The sequence below is a fragment of the Sesamum indicum genome, linkage group LG10 (genome assembly GCF_000512975.1).
Source record: "Sesamum indicum cultivar Zhongzhi No. 13 linkage group LG10, S_indicum_v1.0, whole genome shotgun sequence".
Classification (NCBI taxonomy): Eukaryota; Viridiplantae; Streptophyta; class Magnoliopsida; order Lamiales; family Pedaliaceae; genus Sesamum; species Sesamum indicum.
Window position 1 is genome coordinate 15901951 of NC_026154.1, and position 13287 is coordinate 15915237.

The 13287-nt window shown below is 34.5% G+C and overlaps 3 protein-coding genes across 4 annotated transcripts; 2 read left to right on the top strand and 1 right to left on the bottom strand.

Annotated features, from left to right (window-relative positions):
• On the top strand, window positions 559-2633 carry LOC105172758 (probable ribosomal protein S11, mitochondrial). Its single transcript, XM_011094334.2, has 2 exons — window positions 559-823; window positions 1665-2633. Exons 1-2 carry the CDS (start codon window positions 688-690, stop codon window positions 2294-2296), a joined length of 768 nt encoding a protein of 255 aa, XP_011092636.1. The 5' UTR covers window positions 559-687; the 3' UTR covers window positions 2297-2633.
• Window positions 2972-6960, bottom strand: LOC105172757 (probable polyamine transporter At1g31830). 2 transcript variants are annotated; one of them, XM_011094332.2, is made up of 2 exons: window positions 6676-6960; window positions 2972-4582 (listed from the first exon to the last, which is right to left on the bottom strand). In XM_011094332.2, exons 1-2 carry the CDS (start codon window positions 6883-6885, stop codon window positions 3128-3130), a joined length of 1665 nt encoding a protein of 554 aa, XP_011092634.1. In that variant the 5' UTR covers window positions 6886-6960; the 3' UTR covers window positions 2972-3127. The 2 variants fall into 2 exon arrangements, with proteins under 2 accessions (XP_011092634.1, XP_011092635.1); XM_011094333.2 differs by lacking the exon at window positions 6676-6960 and adding an exon at window positions 5186-5397.
• LOC105172759 (acyl-CoA-binding protein) lies at window positions 10314-12136 on the top strand. Its single transcript, XM_011094336.2, has 4 exons — window positions 10314-10470; window positions 11477-11594; window positions 11682-11744; window positions 11853-12136. The coding sequence occupies exons 1-4, from the start codon at window positions 10459-10461 to the stop codon at window positions 11930-11932; spliced, it is 273 nt and encodes a 90-aa protein (XP_011092638.1). The 5' UTR covers window positions 10314-10458; the 3' UTR covers window positions 11933-12136.

A 13287-nucleotide genomic window follows, 5' to 3' on the forward strand; every position in this document is an offset into this window, starting at 1 on the left:
AAATATTTAATGATCAAAATCAATTTTAACACAATGTATATTGACCAAAAGTGTAATTTGCCCCAAAAAGGTAAAAAAAAAATATATATTTTTTAAGAATTTTAACAAATTTATTTAAAATTGATCATATATTAATAAAAAAATCGCCATTAATTTGTTATTATTTTAATCAAATACATTAAAAAGTTTATTTGTGAAAATAAGATCAAATTTCTTATAAATTTTAAAAATATCTTAAAAACTATATTTATAAAATATGTTAAATAAATTTAATCAAACAACCTCTAAATCATAAATTTATCGAGGTGAAAAGATAAATTGTGAATGTTTGTTAATGGAATTGGACAATTATTTATTTTATTTATGTAATATATGTACTTTTATATATCTAGGAAAAAAAGATAATAGTATAAATCTTACATTATATAATAATAATATATTATATCAAAATATATTATTAAAGAAAAATTCAGATGAAAAATACAAATAAGTTTTTTTTCCCCCTTTTTGATTGGTATTATATATTTAGAAATTAAAATTAATTTGAGTAAATGTGGAGTGACAGAGCAGTGTAATGTCTGGACTGTGCAGTTGGGGAAATCCAGAATAATAAACCCTAAAAACCTTCTCTTTGTTCATCTCTTTCTCTGCTCTATACCAAATATCTGACAGTAAAACCCAGGGACGATGTTCCAAAGAACTCTTTTCGGGTCCGCTCTTCGGGCCGGGATCTATAAACAAGCTTCTCGGGTAGATGGATCTGGATTTGGTCGACAGTTTCAGGCGTTTTCCCACATCACAAAGAACGCGGAGGCTTTTTCCGGTTGGTTTGATATTTTCTCCTTTTGTATATTTTTAGCTGATTTCTTTTAATTATTAGTCGCGTGCTTGAATATGTGCAGAATTTTTGTTTCTATGCCTAAATTATTTTCGTCTGTTTTCATTTGCAATTTACCGGATGCTATGGAATATTGATTCCGAATTTGTGTACTGAAATTGCTAATTTTGGTTTTTGTCTTTATGCTTGAATTCTCAGATGAATATGCCAAGATTTGTGTCTATGTTGTGTAAACTTAAGTATATGTTACTTATTCTTTGTTGTTTCTCCTTTTGAATTTCTGTTTCTTAATTTCCGGAAAATATAGCCTAGACCAAGTGGGAAAATCAATAGGAATTCGTTGCAGATATGCAGTATGGAAATGCATCAGGGGAAACTGAAGTGTATAGTTTGTTAACGAGCTAAGTGGATGCAGTTATGGAGGTGTATTATGTAATAGGATGCCTTTAAACTTCCTAAAGGGTTATTTAGTAGCCTTGTTCTAGTTCTATTCGGAAATGAAGGTCACATATGAGAATCATGTCTGTTGCCATACATGAAATCTTATTTGTGGTTGCTGTAATTTGCCGTCTGTCCGACGCGGTGGCAGATCTGTACTCAAGCATAATGGTTTTTGACTTCCAAGATTTTGTTTGGAAATGTACCAACCCCTACTCCATCAGCATTTCTGAAAGAATATGATTATATGTGATCAGATTATTGTCAAGAACCTAGGAAATTGGCGGGGTCCTAGAAATGTTCAAGTTTGTCATATACTCCACCCCGTTTAACGACAGTTCTTATGATTTTAAATATTCATTGTTCCTTTTCCATATCATGTATGCAGGTTTGACTAAGAATTCCAAATTGGAGGCACATGTTGAGTCATCAATTTTGGGGAACCTGGGCATGAAGCTGGGTTTGGTAAGAGGTTTGGAGAATATCTCTTTGCCATGTGCTCTGAGTTTGAGGAGTTTCATACACTCTGGAAAACAAGCTGAGGTTGAGGCCGGAGGCGCTTCTAGATCTGTGGACTATGTTCAGGGATTACTCCAGGAAAGAGGCCCTGGTTTAAATGGACGAACTCCATTTTATCAGGCTCAAGTTGAGTCCAATGCTGATATTGTCCACATAAAGCTGATGCGTAATAATGCCTTCGTCACATTAACAGATTCTAAAGGGAACAAAAAGATTGGAGTTTCTGCTGGGAAATTGGCGGGGAAAGCAGGTAAGCTCACTCGATACTCTGGTGAAGCAGCTGCAGAGGATATAGGACGTAGAGTGAGACAGATGAAAACTAGATCAGTTGTGGTGAAAGTCAATGGATTTACCTTTTTCAGGAGAAAGAAGGAAGCAATTCTGAGCTTTAAAGACGGCTACTCTAATATGCGGGGAGATACTAATCCTGTTGTATACATTGAGGACACAACTCGGAAACCACATAATGGTTGCCGTCTCCCAAAGAAACGCCGTATATGAATTCTTGGAATCTGGCAGATTTCAATGTGCATTCCATGGAAATGGGGATTGAGGCAGGTTGTCCGAGTTTAGATTGAAGAATGTACTTGTTTATTAGATTAGAATAATTTCGAGGAAAAATGGTCAATTGTTGTTACTGCGTGTCTATCAATTGGTTAGAATTATAGTTACTTCCATAGACAGAGGAAAAAAAAGGTTTATTCTTGTTTTCTCCGTGCATCTGGCTGTTAATCCTTGATCCTCCAAGTAAGTCGCACAGACATGTCATCTTTACATCAATTAAAACCATGAAACTGATTTCATTAATTCCGAAAAGAACAGGAAAGGGTTTATCTTCCTTGCTGCCTGTTATTTTATACTTCTTGTGAGGATTGTCATAAATTTGCCTGTAAGCTATAGACGTAAAATCATAGCGTTCTTATCAAGCTTTTGAATTTGCTTATGCAACTGATGCATGTAGATGGAATTTTATTCTGACCCCCTTTGTGAGTTAAAACCTACGCACTCATTTGATTGAGTAATAAATGCAATAGATACCCATGCATTTTTGTGCTTTCCTGCAGTTTCAGCTTCCGGACATTGATCATAATTGACAACCAATCATTGTCCTAGGTGCACGTTGGAATGACTAAGAAAGGAGGGGTGGTGTTGGGGTATTCTATGTCATTGTCCGAATGAAACAACCATAAGAAGTTGCCCTTCAAATAAGAATCTAGTATACACGTGATGATATCTGTTTGTATTGCTGTTCTTGGAGTATCAATCATTTACAAGATCGAAAGTCGGAACGCAAAACACTTCTTCTGCAAGAGCTTCAAAACCTATTAACGTTCATATAATTAAAGTTTCATTCTCATGGATACCAGCATGAATATCTGGAAGGTTGGAGCTGACAGAAAATCTGAGCCAGCTCTTCTTCTTGCTGTGTTTGATGCACGGTTGCAATATCAGCCCAATCACAACAGCAGCAAGACTAACAATCATCACTTTGAGTGAAGAGAGAGCCAAGACAACGCAAATTAATATGGTTGGAGGGACGCACATGAGAATGGCACCAAAGGTCCCCACTGGTATCTTGTAAGGACGAGGGGCTGCTGGGGCTATAATTCTAAGCCGCACAAATGCTATAAACTCCAGGATCATTCCAAAGCAATACAAGAAGTTTTCTGCAGCTACTATCTCTTGAAAGCTCAGCCATGAAAGCAGAAGCACACCAGAAGCTGAAAACAGGATCCCCACGAGAGGAGTTCCATAACGGGATCTCCTCGCAAATAACTCGGGAAGCATCCCTCTTTCAGCCATGCCAAGCAGCTGAAAAGAATCGCTGCTCATTTCTGCCATGAACATGCCCATATTTGACATTGCTGCAGCCCCCTGAATCCACCATCGCAACCACACACCACCAACAATCATTGCTATGTCTGAGAAGTAACCGTCGGTCCACAAGTCTTGACGCAGAGGGATAGCACCAGTGCCAGTAAGTAGAGGAAATAAGTATCCGAGAATGACATGAATCAGTGCATAAAACAGAGCTTTTGGCAGAGTTTTCTGTGGGTTTTCTACTTCTCCTGCAAGTGTACTTATTGAGTCCCAGTAGTTCAGGTTCCAGAAAAGAGTATTCAGATACAAATTCCAGTCCACATTGTGAATATCTGCAACTAACCATCTTTTAGGCCTCAACTTTGGAATTGAGATGAATCCCATGACCACAAAAGGCAGAATAGAGAAAACTCCAAGAAGTACAGCAACCCATCCAACTATTGTCAAACCTCGATAGTTCATGTACGTTAGGACGATTGTCAAGGCCAGCACGGCCATAACCCTAGGCAGACCACCACCTAACGCAGGGATTCCCGATTTCAGATAATCAAGAAACAGCACAGGGTAAAGGGCATTGTCAATGACTCCACTCAGCCACTTCATCCAACCTTGCTGAAAACCCCAGAACGGCCCCAGAGCCGACGAGACCCAAACTACATAACCACCGTTTTCAGGAAACATGGTGCCCATCTCCGCAGTTATTAAGGCTTCCGGAACACTCCATATTAATGGGAATATCAAAAAGCCAGCAAGAGCAAGAAGCGGACCAGCAGCATTAACACTATCTTCAATACCGAAAGGTCCTCCTGATACCTCATAAAATATGAGGAAAACGAGGGGCAACACCGAGAGTTTCCTACCATGATTTACTACTCTAGGAGGACCTTCACTAATTCCTACATAATCAGCAGCACCATTTCCCCCCATTGTATTGGAAGTTTGCTCGCTTCCTCCGTTCCTTAATTTCTGCATTCGGTATCCAATTATCAACATGACTAACTATATAATGTACCAGATAAGCAGGAAATGACTAATTAAACAATCTTCCTATATATGAGAAGTAGAAAGTAAACTCCATATCTAGACAAGTAAACAATAAGAAGATAGAACTCTGATGCAATGCAGTAAACTGTAAATGCATCAAACCACTTCAAGCCTTCATTAACATAAACTACAGCATAACCATAGATTCAATGCAGACTGCCCATTTTAGGGCAGATGCAGGAGAAGTAACAAACGAGCTCATCAGACAAATGCCCATAAATTCAAGGATATTGGAGAGAACACTCAAGTTTACTTATGAAATGGGAACATCCAATCTGACCGGAGTTACACCTACAAGAAGTGAAAACCCACACAGTTGACCAGAGGGTAGGCCACCCCACAACCCAACCCAAATTCAGAGATGATAAGATTGAGTGAAGATTAATCCCATAGCACAAAAAACCATTTCTTGAAATCTGAAATAGAAAATAAACCAAACACAAACAGAACCCAGATGGTAAAATTCAACATGCATAAGAATAGTGGAGACGGGAGAGGAAGAGAGAGGCCATGAAAACCGCAGACCTTGTTCCGAGTAAACTCAACCAATCCACCATTACAAATCAAATTCTTTGGAAAAGGAGAATTGCCGGAGAGGGCTGTTGTGTATGGATTTAGTGGAAAACAGAGTGTGCAGCGTCGGTGCCTGAATCTTAGTGCTCCTCCACGCATGAAGAATCACGATTCACGTGTAATTTTTTAAAAAATTCAAAACAAAAGATCTGAGTTTTATTTTCTAGCAAAACCCATCATTTTTAAAGGGCCCAACATCCTAATCAATTACATGGGCGGCCTCAATCCCAAACAAGATTGGGCTTCAACAGCTTCATGTGTGATCAAATTCGTTCATTTCCCTTCCCAACAAATAAACAAGTTACAAACATTGATAGAAGATTGCTTATAAATTAAATTAAATTCATTTTAATAATTCAAGATCAGAAATGATAAAACAAAAATATCATTTTTCAGCTTATTATCGAGGACACCGACATGACATAGTTGTATTCTTCTGAAATGTTTACTTAAAAGAGAATATTAATTTTACTTGATCATAATTAGAAAGAGCATGAATGAGGAGGTAACAACACTAAAGAGATGAGTTGTGAATGTATGCCCAATTTCAGGACAACTAATTTCAAGAATCCAACTGATTTTCACATGTTGTAGATCTTGTCCATTTTTTCTGCAACTGAACTGTATAACCTAAGACTAAACTATTCCTCCTGCTCAAGCGAATGGGACGTCCAACTGCCAAAACAAATCCCTACCTCCCACAATTACTTCTCTCTTTCCATGTTTTTCTTTAATGTAAGAATATCAAATTATGTCATATTCCACAACAAAAGAAATTCTAACTACTTATATGATATGGTCTACACTAAATATATTCTCACGCTGTACTGATCTAAATTGATGAATTAATTCAACTTTAAGGCTAATAGTTACTCTCCATATCCACGTGGCGCACCCCACCAACTGCTTTATTTTTTGCCCCTACCACAATTTCATCTTTTTATTCAGATTAGATTTAACTGCTTCGAATCTATTATAGAATAAGTATAAAATATTTATTATATGATTTGTCACTCCACAAAATCATGCGTCGTTCAAATATTCCAACCTCAACCAAACGGAAGCTATAGGGTAATAAATTCTTGTACGAAAAGTTGGAAATACATAACAAAAAATTGAATATATAACCAAAAAGTTCTAGACACGTAAAAGCTGCATCAACAAAGTATATGATATTCGTAGAATTAAGTCATAATCATTTTGCAATCGTTATACAAAAAACATGCATATATAGAGCATAAAAATACTAATAAATAAAAATAAATCTTATCACATCAGCACAAAGCAATTCACTCTCGTATACAAGACTTCTCCGACTCTCCAACCTATTAACGACGACAAACTAAAGCCCATATCTACATGTGTTTTCAAATCTTTTGCAATAATTGAAAGGGATAAGAACCCTAAATTGGATGCCTTAAGAAGACCTTCAAAACACACACCTGGTCATGAGTTGTCTGATGAGAAGAAGTCTGCGTTTGAGCATCATCAGCAACTGCAACTTTCAGTACTGTTCCATCGGCGTCGACAGCAGGTGGGCTACCGGTTATTTTCTGTGGTGTGGGGATATCTATGGAGGAGGCATCATCACCGTGTATTTGAGACACTACCACTGAACTACTCCTCTTGCTTATCTCCACGGCAGCCGCCATTGGTTGCAAACTCCGAAAGTCCCAAGACAGAAAAGGACATCTATATATAATTCATGCAAATCCTCCTCTTTTTTTTAACTATATATTCATATGATTTGATATCTCTCGTTTGATTTTTTTTTTAATAAATTTATTTATGTGTTAATAGTTTTCAGCCCCTTAATACTAAAGTAAATTTTATTTTGCGATAATTGCACTCTCCTCTTCTAAAATTTAATATAATTACACTTAAATTCCCTATAATTTGATAAATTACATTTAGTTCCCTGAAGTTTGCTTCTGTCTCGCAAATAAGTCCCTCAAATGATCAAAATCTACTGAATTTGCTAATATCAACAAAAATAATTGAATGAGATTGATATTTACCCTCATTGATTTATTACTGACTTATTACAGGTCAAACAATTTTCTTCGGACTAAACTACCTTTATAACGGTGAGATATATATACCTCCTCACATGAATTATTGCGTGAAGACGTATGAGGGTAATTTGATCATAAAAAAAATTATTTAACCAGTAATAAGTCAATCGTGGTTATATATTATTTTGTTTTTGAATTTTTTTTTGTTAATATCACCAAATTTGATGAATTTTGACTAACAGACGAACTTATTTATTAGATGAAAGCAAGTTTTAAGAGTGTTAGATGTAATTTTCCAAACCATAGGGGGTGTATATGTAATGACACCAAATTTCATAGGGATGGAGTGTAATTATCCCTTTTATTTTTGTACAATATATAATATAGTTGTGTCATGTATAATGCCTAAAAATATTTATTACTTGATGTACCATTTTACGTGTATGTTAGCACTTAATTCAATTTAGATAATTATAAATTACTCGGATTATATATTAGTCTGCGGCCACCCTATCAATGAAGACAAAATGGAAATTAGTTTTAAAAATTGGGTCCAATTTCCTACCCTATTAATGAACATATAATAATGTGGATTTTATTTTTAAAAAAATACATATTTAGATGATATAGGATCATGAACAATTTATAAAATGTTACTAAAGATAATTTTATAATTAACATATTCAAAATTTTAATTTAAGAAAAAGGACAAAAAGAAAAGTTATGCACATGTCGAATCTAATTATAGTCACCTACCAAAAGGCAAAACGTAAAAATAAAATTTTTATCCGAGTCGAGTCTTATTCAGCATTAATTAATTATAAAATAAGTGTAATTAAAATCATGGTATAATTTATATACAGATGTAATTAAAATTTGCCGACAATTTATTACTGTTTTCACATCCAAAATGGCTGGAATTTACCATGAAATAAATAAATAAATAATGAAAGAAAATGACTTGTAAACCGTTTACAAGTTGGGCCCATTATTTCAACCCCACCACAATAACTTTATGTTAGGAAAATTTATTTTTTTTAAGTTGGTTAAGTATATTTAATATTAATTTTAATTTTATAATTATATTTTTTTAATTTTTAAATTAATAAAATTTAGTTTAATTTAAGATTTTATATGTAATTTTCTATCAAACTTTTAATTGTAATAAAAATTGCATGTGGGTCATTTTTTTATTTAAGTGTCCCGCCATTTATTTATGTGTATATTCATGTATACAGTCATATAATTTGAAGTTGATTGGGCGATTCCTATATATAATATTGAATTCTTTTTATATTTTTATATAATTAAAAAAGGTAAATCACTTTTCTTAATTTTTTTAAAATATTTTTTAATTTTCTTTTTAAAAATTTAATTTTCATAATTTTTTTTAATAACTAACAACACGGCAGCAGAAGTGAGCACAGCACGTCACCGCTCATCAAAGCGTCCCTCACGGCAGCCCACTGCAGAGGTGATCGCACCTCTGGACGGCACGATCGTCCTCAACCTCTGGGCGAGTCCATCACCCAAATCTATTTTGTTATTTTTTAAATAATAATTTAATTTTATATATTATAATTATATCTAATATTCCTCTCAACTTATGTCTAAAGTCACCTAGGACTAAAAATTCTCACAAAATATTCAATTAGCATGCCATGTCATTTTTTCGACTAAAAATCAAAATTTCAACCATCGAAAGACTAAATTTCAGCAATTTTAAAATTTAAAGGACTTAATAAAAGAAGTGCATAGTTATTAAACTAAAACAAATATTGATCATAATTAACGGACTAAAATGAATTGAACGTTTGGAACTAAAGATGTCAAATTCATAATAACAAATCCATTATATGGAGTCATTGAAATTCTTATTTCAAATCCAACTCTTTCATCCAAATGCAGTTGTAAGGGTCCATTTAGATTGATTAATTTGAATCATGCATTTTAAATTCTTAATCACAAATCCGTTAAGAATATATTTTGATCGATGGGTTTAGATCTGATTTGACGATTTGAAGGAAGAATCTCAAATGACTCAATTTGAGAAGAATTTAAAATCCCTCAATATTCAATGGATCATAGTTAAAAAATTGAAGAATTTAAAATATAGAATTATCCAAATAAATTAAAAAATTGTTATTAAGGATTTAAAATCTATAATTTCAAAATTTTCAATCCAAATACAACCTAAATTTATTTGGATAATTATAAATTTAAAAAAATTGAACAATTTCAAATCTAATTTTAAACTATTATTTTATTAAAAACTAATGAATTTTGATTTTTTTTCATATGGAGTTATTTAAATTCTTCCCTTGATTCAATTTTTCAATCTCAACATAAATTGTACTTTTAACATTTATTGGCTGATTGAACTGACATCACATCTTTTTTATCATATCGAGAGGTCAATAATTGGAACTCGGATTTTTCATAAAAAATAAAAAAATAATAAAAAAAATGTACTTGTTGAAGTCATTATTCATCTTCACATGCCTACACGCATTCTCTAAAATTTGAGAACGTAGCATGGAAGCCCCCACTTGATTTTATTCTCATTAATTATTTTTTATTTCTTGAACTATTCTTTTTTTTTTAATTATTTTACCTATTAAATTCTAATATGCAGTAAAAATTATTTATTGATGAGTAAATGTTAACTAGGGGTGTATTTTGCATTTCGAATTATAAATTGAATTTTTTATTTTAAATTCTATTATATTTTCTTCTATTTTAATTAACATATACGTGTTACATGTATAAAATTTTTCTTTAAATAAAAAGAATATAATGCATAAATAAAATATAAATACAATTATATTAAATAATACTAAATCTTTATATGTTTACATTAATATTTTAATAAATTAAATGGTGATTCGGTTTAATTAGTACTTTAATATAAAAATAATGATATAAATTATAATAAATTTATATAAAATGAGATAAATATACACACATCCGAATAGACCAGAACACATAAAGTGAGCAAACTTTTGTTCTAAACACGAATATAAGAATAAAGGAATAAAAATACTTTACACAAAGTATTAGAAAATTCCCCAGCATTACATTATTGCATGTACAATTCGCTGTACGCAACATTAAAACCTTCGCCCCGCACTCGTATTCCTTGCCAGACGGTGCTCAGCAAACCAGATCCCTCAACTCTCTGAGACTGCGAGCGCATCTGAGTTCAGAAAGATGGGTTTGAAGGTGCATCAGTTGAATGTCTCATACACAATTTAACTTCACTTTGTAATTTCTTTGCTTTCTGAAGTTTTTTCTCGGCGGGTTTGGCATGAGTGTGCTTCTCCTTTCTTATCCAATCATGTGTTTGCTGATCTGGGCATGTTCTGGTATGCAGTAGATGTAATTCGTGTGATTTGGGACTTGTATTGGATATGCTGTTCAGAGGGGGTTGCGGCATTGATTGATGAAATTGGTTAAGATCAAGTCTGTAGTGTTGGATCTGTTTATTGGGTTTATGGGTTTTGAGGTTTATACTGATTTGTTGTTGAATCTGTGGAGAAGTTGTTTGGGTTTACTTTAATTTTTCGTTTCTCCGCTTAGATCTGTGTGCAATTGTTGATCAATCTTCTTATTCTCCGTACGTGATTTTGCACTCAGTGAGGCATGTTCTTGGAACTCTGGAAATAGCCCCAGAGCCCATTAGATTGTAATTGTTCGAGGTTTGAACTTCAAGAGGTTCTGAGTTTAGTCCATTATCTTGGATGTCTTGGGTTTCATGTTTATGATTAGATGTATCTGAGTGGAAAATAGAGTGTAGTCTGTGTGAGGATATGTTGTATGGAAGCATCTCTGATCTTTGTTTAAGTACGAGTTAAATCTTGGATCTTTTAACAAGTTGCATTGAATCCTTGTTTGCTGAATTACTAAACCTCAATGCTTGTGCAGAAGTCTTTGTCTAATGCTTAAAAAGTTTATTGTTTTCAGTTGCTACTTTCTTTCCGAGCTTAATCCATGGCTAGTGTGTCCAAACATATGAGATCGATATGAGATCAATTAAGTGAAGCGTAGCTTCTATCTAAGCGAATCATTTGGACACCCAGATTTATTTCTTTGATATTTACGAATGACACTCTGGCAGCTGTGTTCTTTTTTCATAAAACAACTCCTTGCAATCTGAGAAGTTGTTTTTATGCTGTGAAAATTGCTATCCGTTGACTGAAGTTGAAGCCTAACTTTTCTCTTGCTCCAGGAGGAATTTGAGGAGCATTGTGCAAAAGCCAAGACCTTGCCTCAGAATACCACCAATGAGAACCTGCTAATTCTGTATGGATTATTCAAGCAAGCCACAGTTGGAAACATCAATACAAGTACGTATACCAAATAATTGTTGTCTGTATCACATATCTCTTCTCCTTCTGCAAATTGAAACGAGATTATTTTGTGTCAAATTTCAGGCCGTCCTGGTATGTTTAACATGAAAGACAAGGCAAAGTGGGACGCATGGAAGGCTGTTGAAGGTATTTGATTCGGATTTACCCCCTCAAGAATCTGTATGCTGATCCATGCTATCACTGAATATCTTGAACTTAAGGTTGATCACCATATTGTTTTTCCACTTATGACAGGAAAATCTCAGGATGAAGCAATGGGTGATTATATAACCAAAGTGAAGCAGTTGCTTGAAGAAGCTGCTGCTTCGAGTTGATTACTTGAATTAAGTGCTCATGTGGGAATTACTTGTGCCTGACTTTCTGAAACACTATAATGTCATAAGTTTCGAAGCACTCTGGTTCTCAACGTTCGTAGTCTCCATCTGTTGGTGATCTCTGATCTGTTTATGCTTGAACTGATGTTGCTCTGTACTATGAATCCATGCTATAACAATAATGATGCTTTTCATGTTTTTCTCTGGTTGAATTTGAGAATTAGCTGTAGAAATGTGCTTGCAGCCCATCTGCCCGATTCAGCAGAACATTTTTTTGGCCTACCCCTCCTTTTTTCTCAAAGATGATTGATATTGGAGGAGATGCTCTGATTCCATAAAGTTACCATAGTTGTTTATCTGTTCCTACTAAAGCCCTCTTGGACCCAATGCCAAAAGCACTATTCCCATTACCTGGTCCCCTATGCCAAAGAAAAGAGAGATTTTTGCAATGAACTCAGTATCAGGACCACTTGAAAAATTACCAATTTTAAGATGATTTGAGAAAAAGATGTTATGTCTCTGTTGCTGGTTGCTACAGCCGAAATGCTTCAAGCAAATACTCTTGCCTTTGTGCCTGAACCTCTGAATTGAGGGTGGGCTCATTGGGATCACTGGCCTGCTGTAGGAAAGAGGATTCTTTTAAAACAGTCTTTTAAGGTAGCATAATCAATTGAACAACAAGACTGTAGTAAGCAAATTCAAAGCTCGGACTGAAGGAAAAACGCATGGTATCAATGTTATTCCATCACAGGACTTCAAGAATGATTGAATTAACCTCCTCAAAATGTAAATTGATACCCTTGTACCTCTCAATAGAAGGCAAGACAATAAAGCTTACTCAACACCTTCCCTCCATCAGCAATTCTCACCACCGTTGGTGTAGTCTACTCCAACTTACACCCTAGGACTTGCACATTTTTCATCTACAAAACGATGGGTGCTGTCACTGTCAATAAGAATGTGGATATCATTGTCATTGGTTTTCCCATTAACCCTCAGTGTTTTGCTACTGATACTCCGACACATTGCATGGAAGGAAACAGTGGCATTTTCTTCTTCACTTGTTACTTCAGGTTGTTCCCCTTCTTCTTAATAGGCCTTAGCATCTTCTTCACTCATTAACATATACATATGCTTGATCTTACACCTATGACCAGGGGTGTAAGGTTCATCACATTTATAGCAGAGATTATTTTCTTTCCTACCCTTGACCTTTGCTTCAGTGAGGAATCTCCTGTATGGTGGGTTGTCTTTTCTATTCTTGAAGGAAAGTTTGAAAGCAGGCTTGTAAGGTTGGTTCTTGTTTGGTGGTTTGTAAGGGTTTTTGTTTGGGTTACTTTTTTGTTGTTGGTTGG

Bases quoted from the DNA above. Each gene is read 5' to 3' on its own strand.
- LOC105172758 (XM_011094334.2), top strand. From the start codon at position 688: ATGTTCCAAAGAACTCTTTTCGGGTCCGCTCTTCGGGCCGGGATCTAT. The intron at 824-1,664 runs GTTGGTTTGATA...TCATGTATGCAG, and splicing joins GAACGCGGAGGCTTTTTCCG to GTTTGACTAAGAATTCCAAA.
- LOC105172757 (XM_011094332.2), bottom strand. From the start codon at position 6,885: ATGGCGGCTGCCGTGGAGATAAGCAAGAGGAGTAGTTCAGTGGTAGTG. The intron at 4,583-6,675 runs GTGTGTGTTTTG...TACCGAATGCAG, and splicing joins ATCAGACAACTCATGACCAG to AAATTAAGGAACGGAGGAAG.
- LOC105172759 (XM_011094336.2), top strand. The intron at 11,595-11,681 runs GTACGTATACCA...GTCAAATTTCAG, and splicing joins AGTTGGAAACATCAATACAA to GCCGTCCTGGTATGTTTAAC. The intron at 11,745-11,852 runs GTATTTGATTCG...CACTTATGACAG, and splicing joins CGCATGGAAGGCTGTTGAAG to GAAAATCTCAGGATGAAGCA.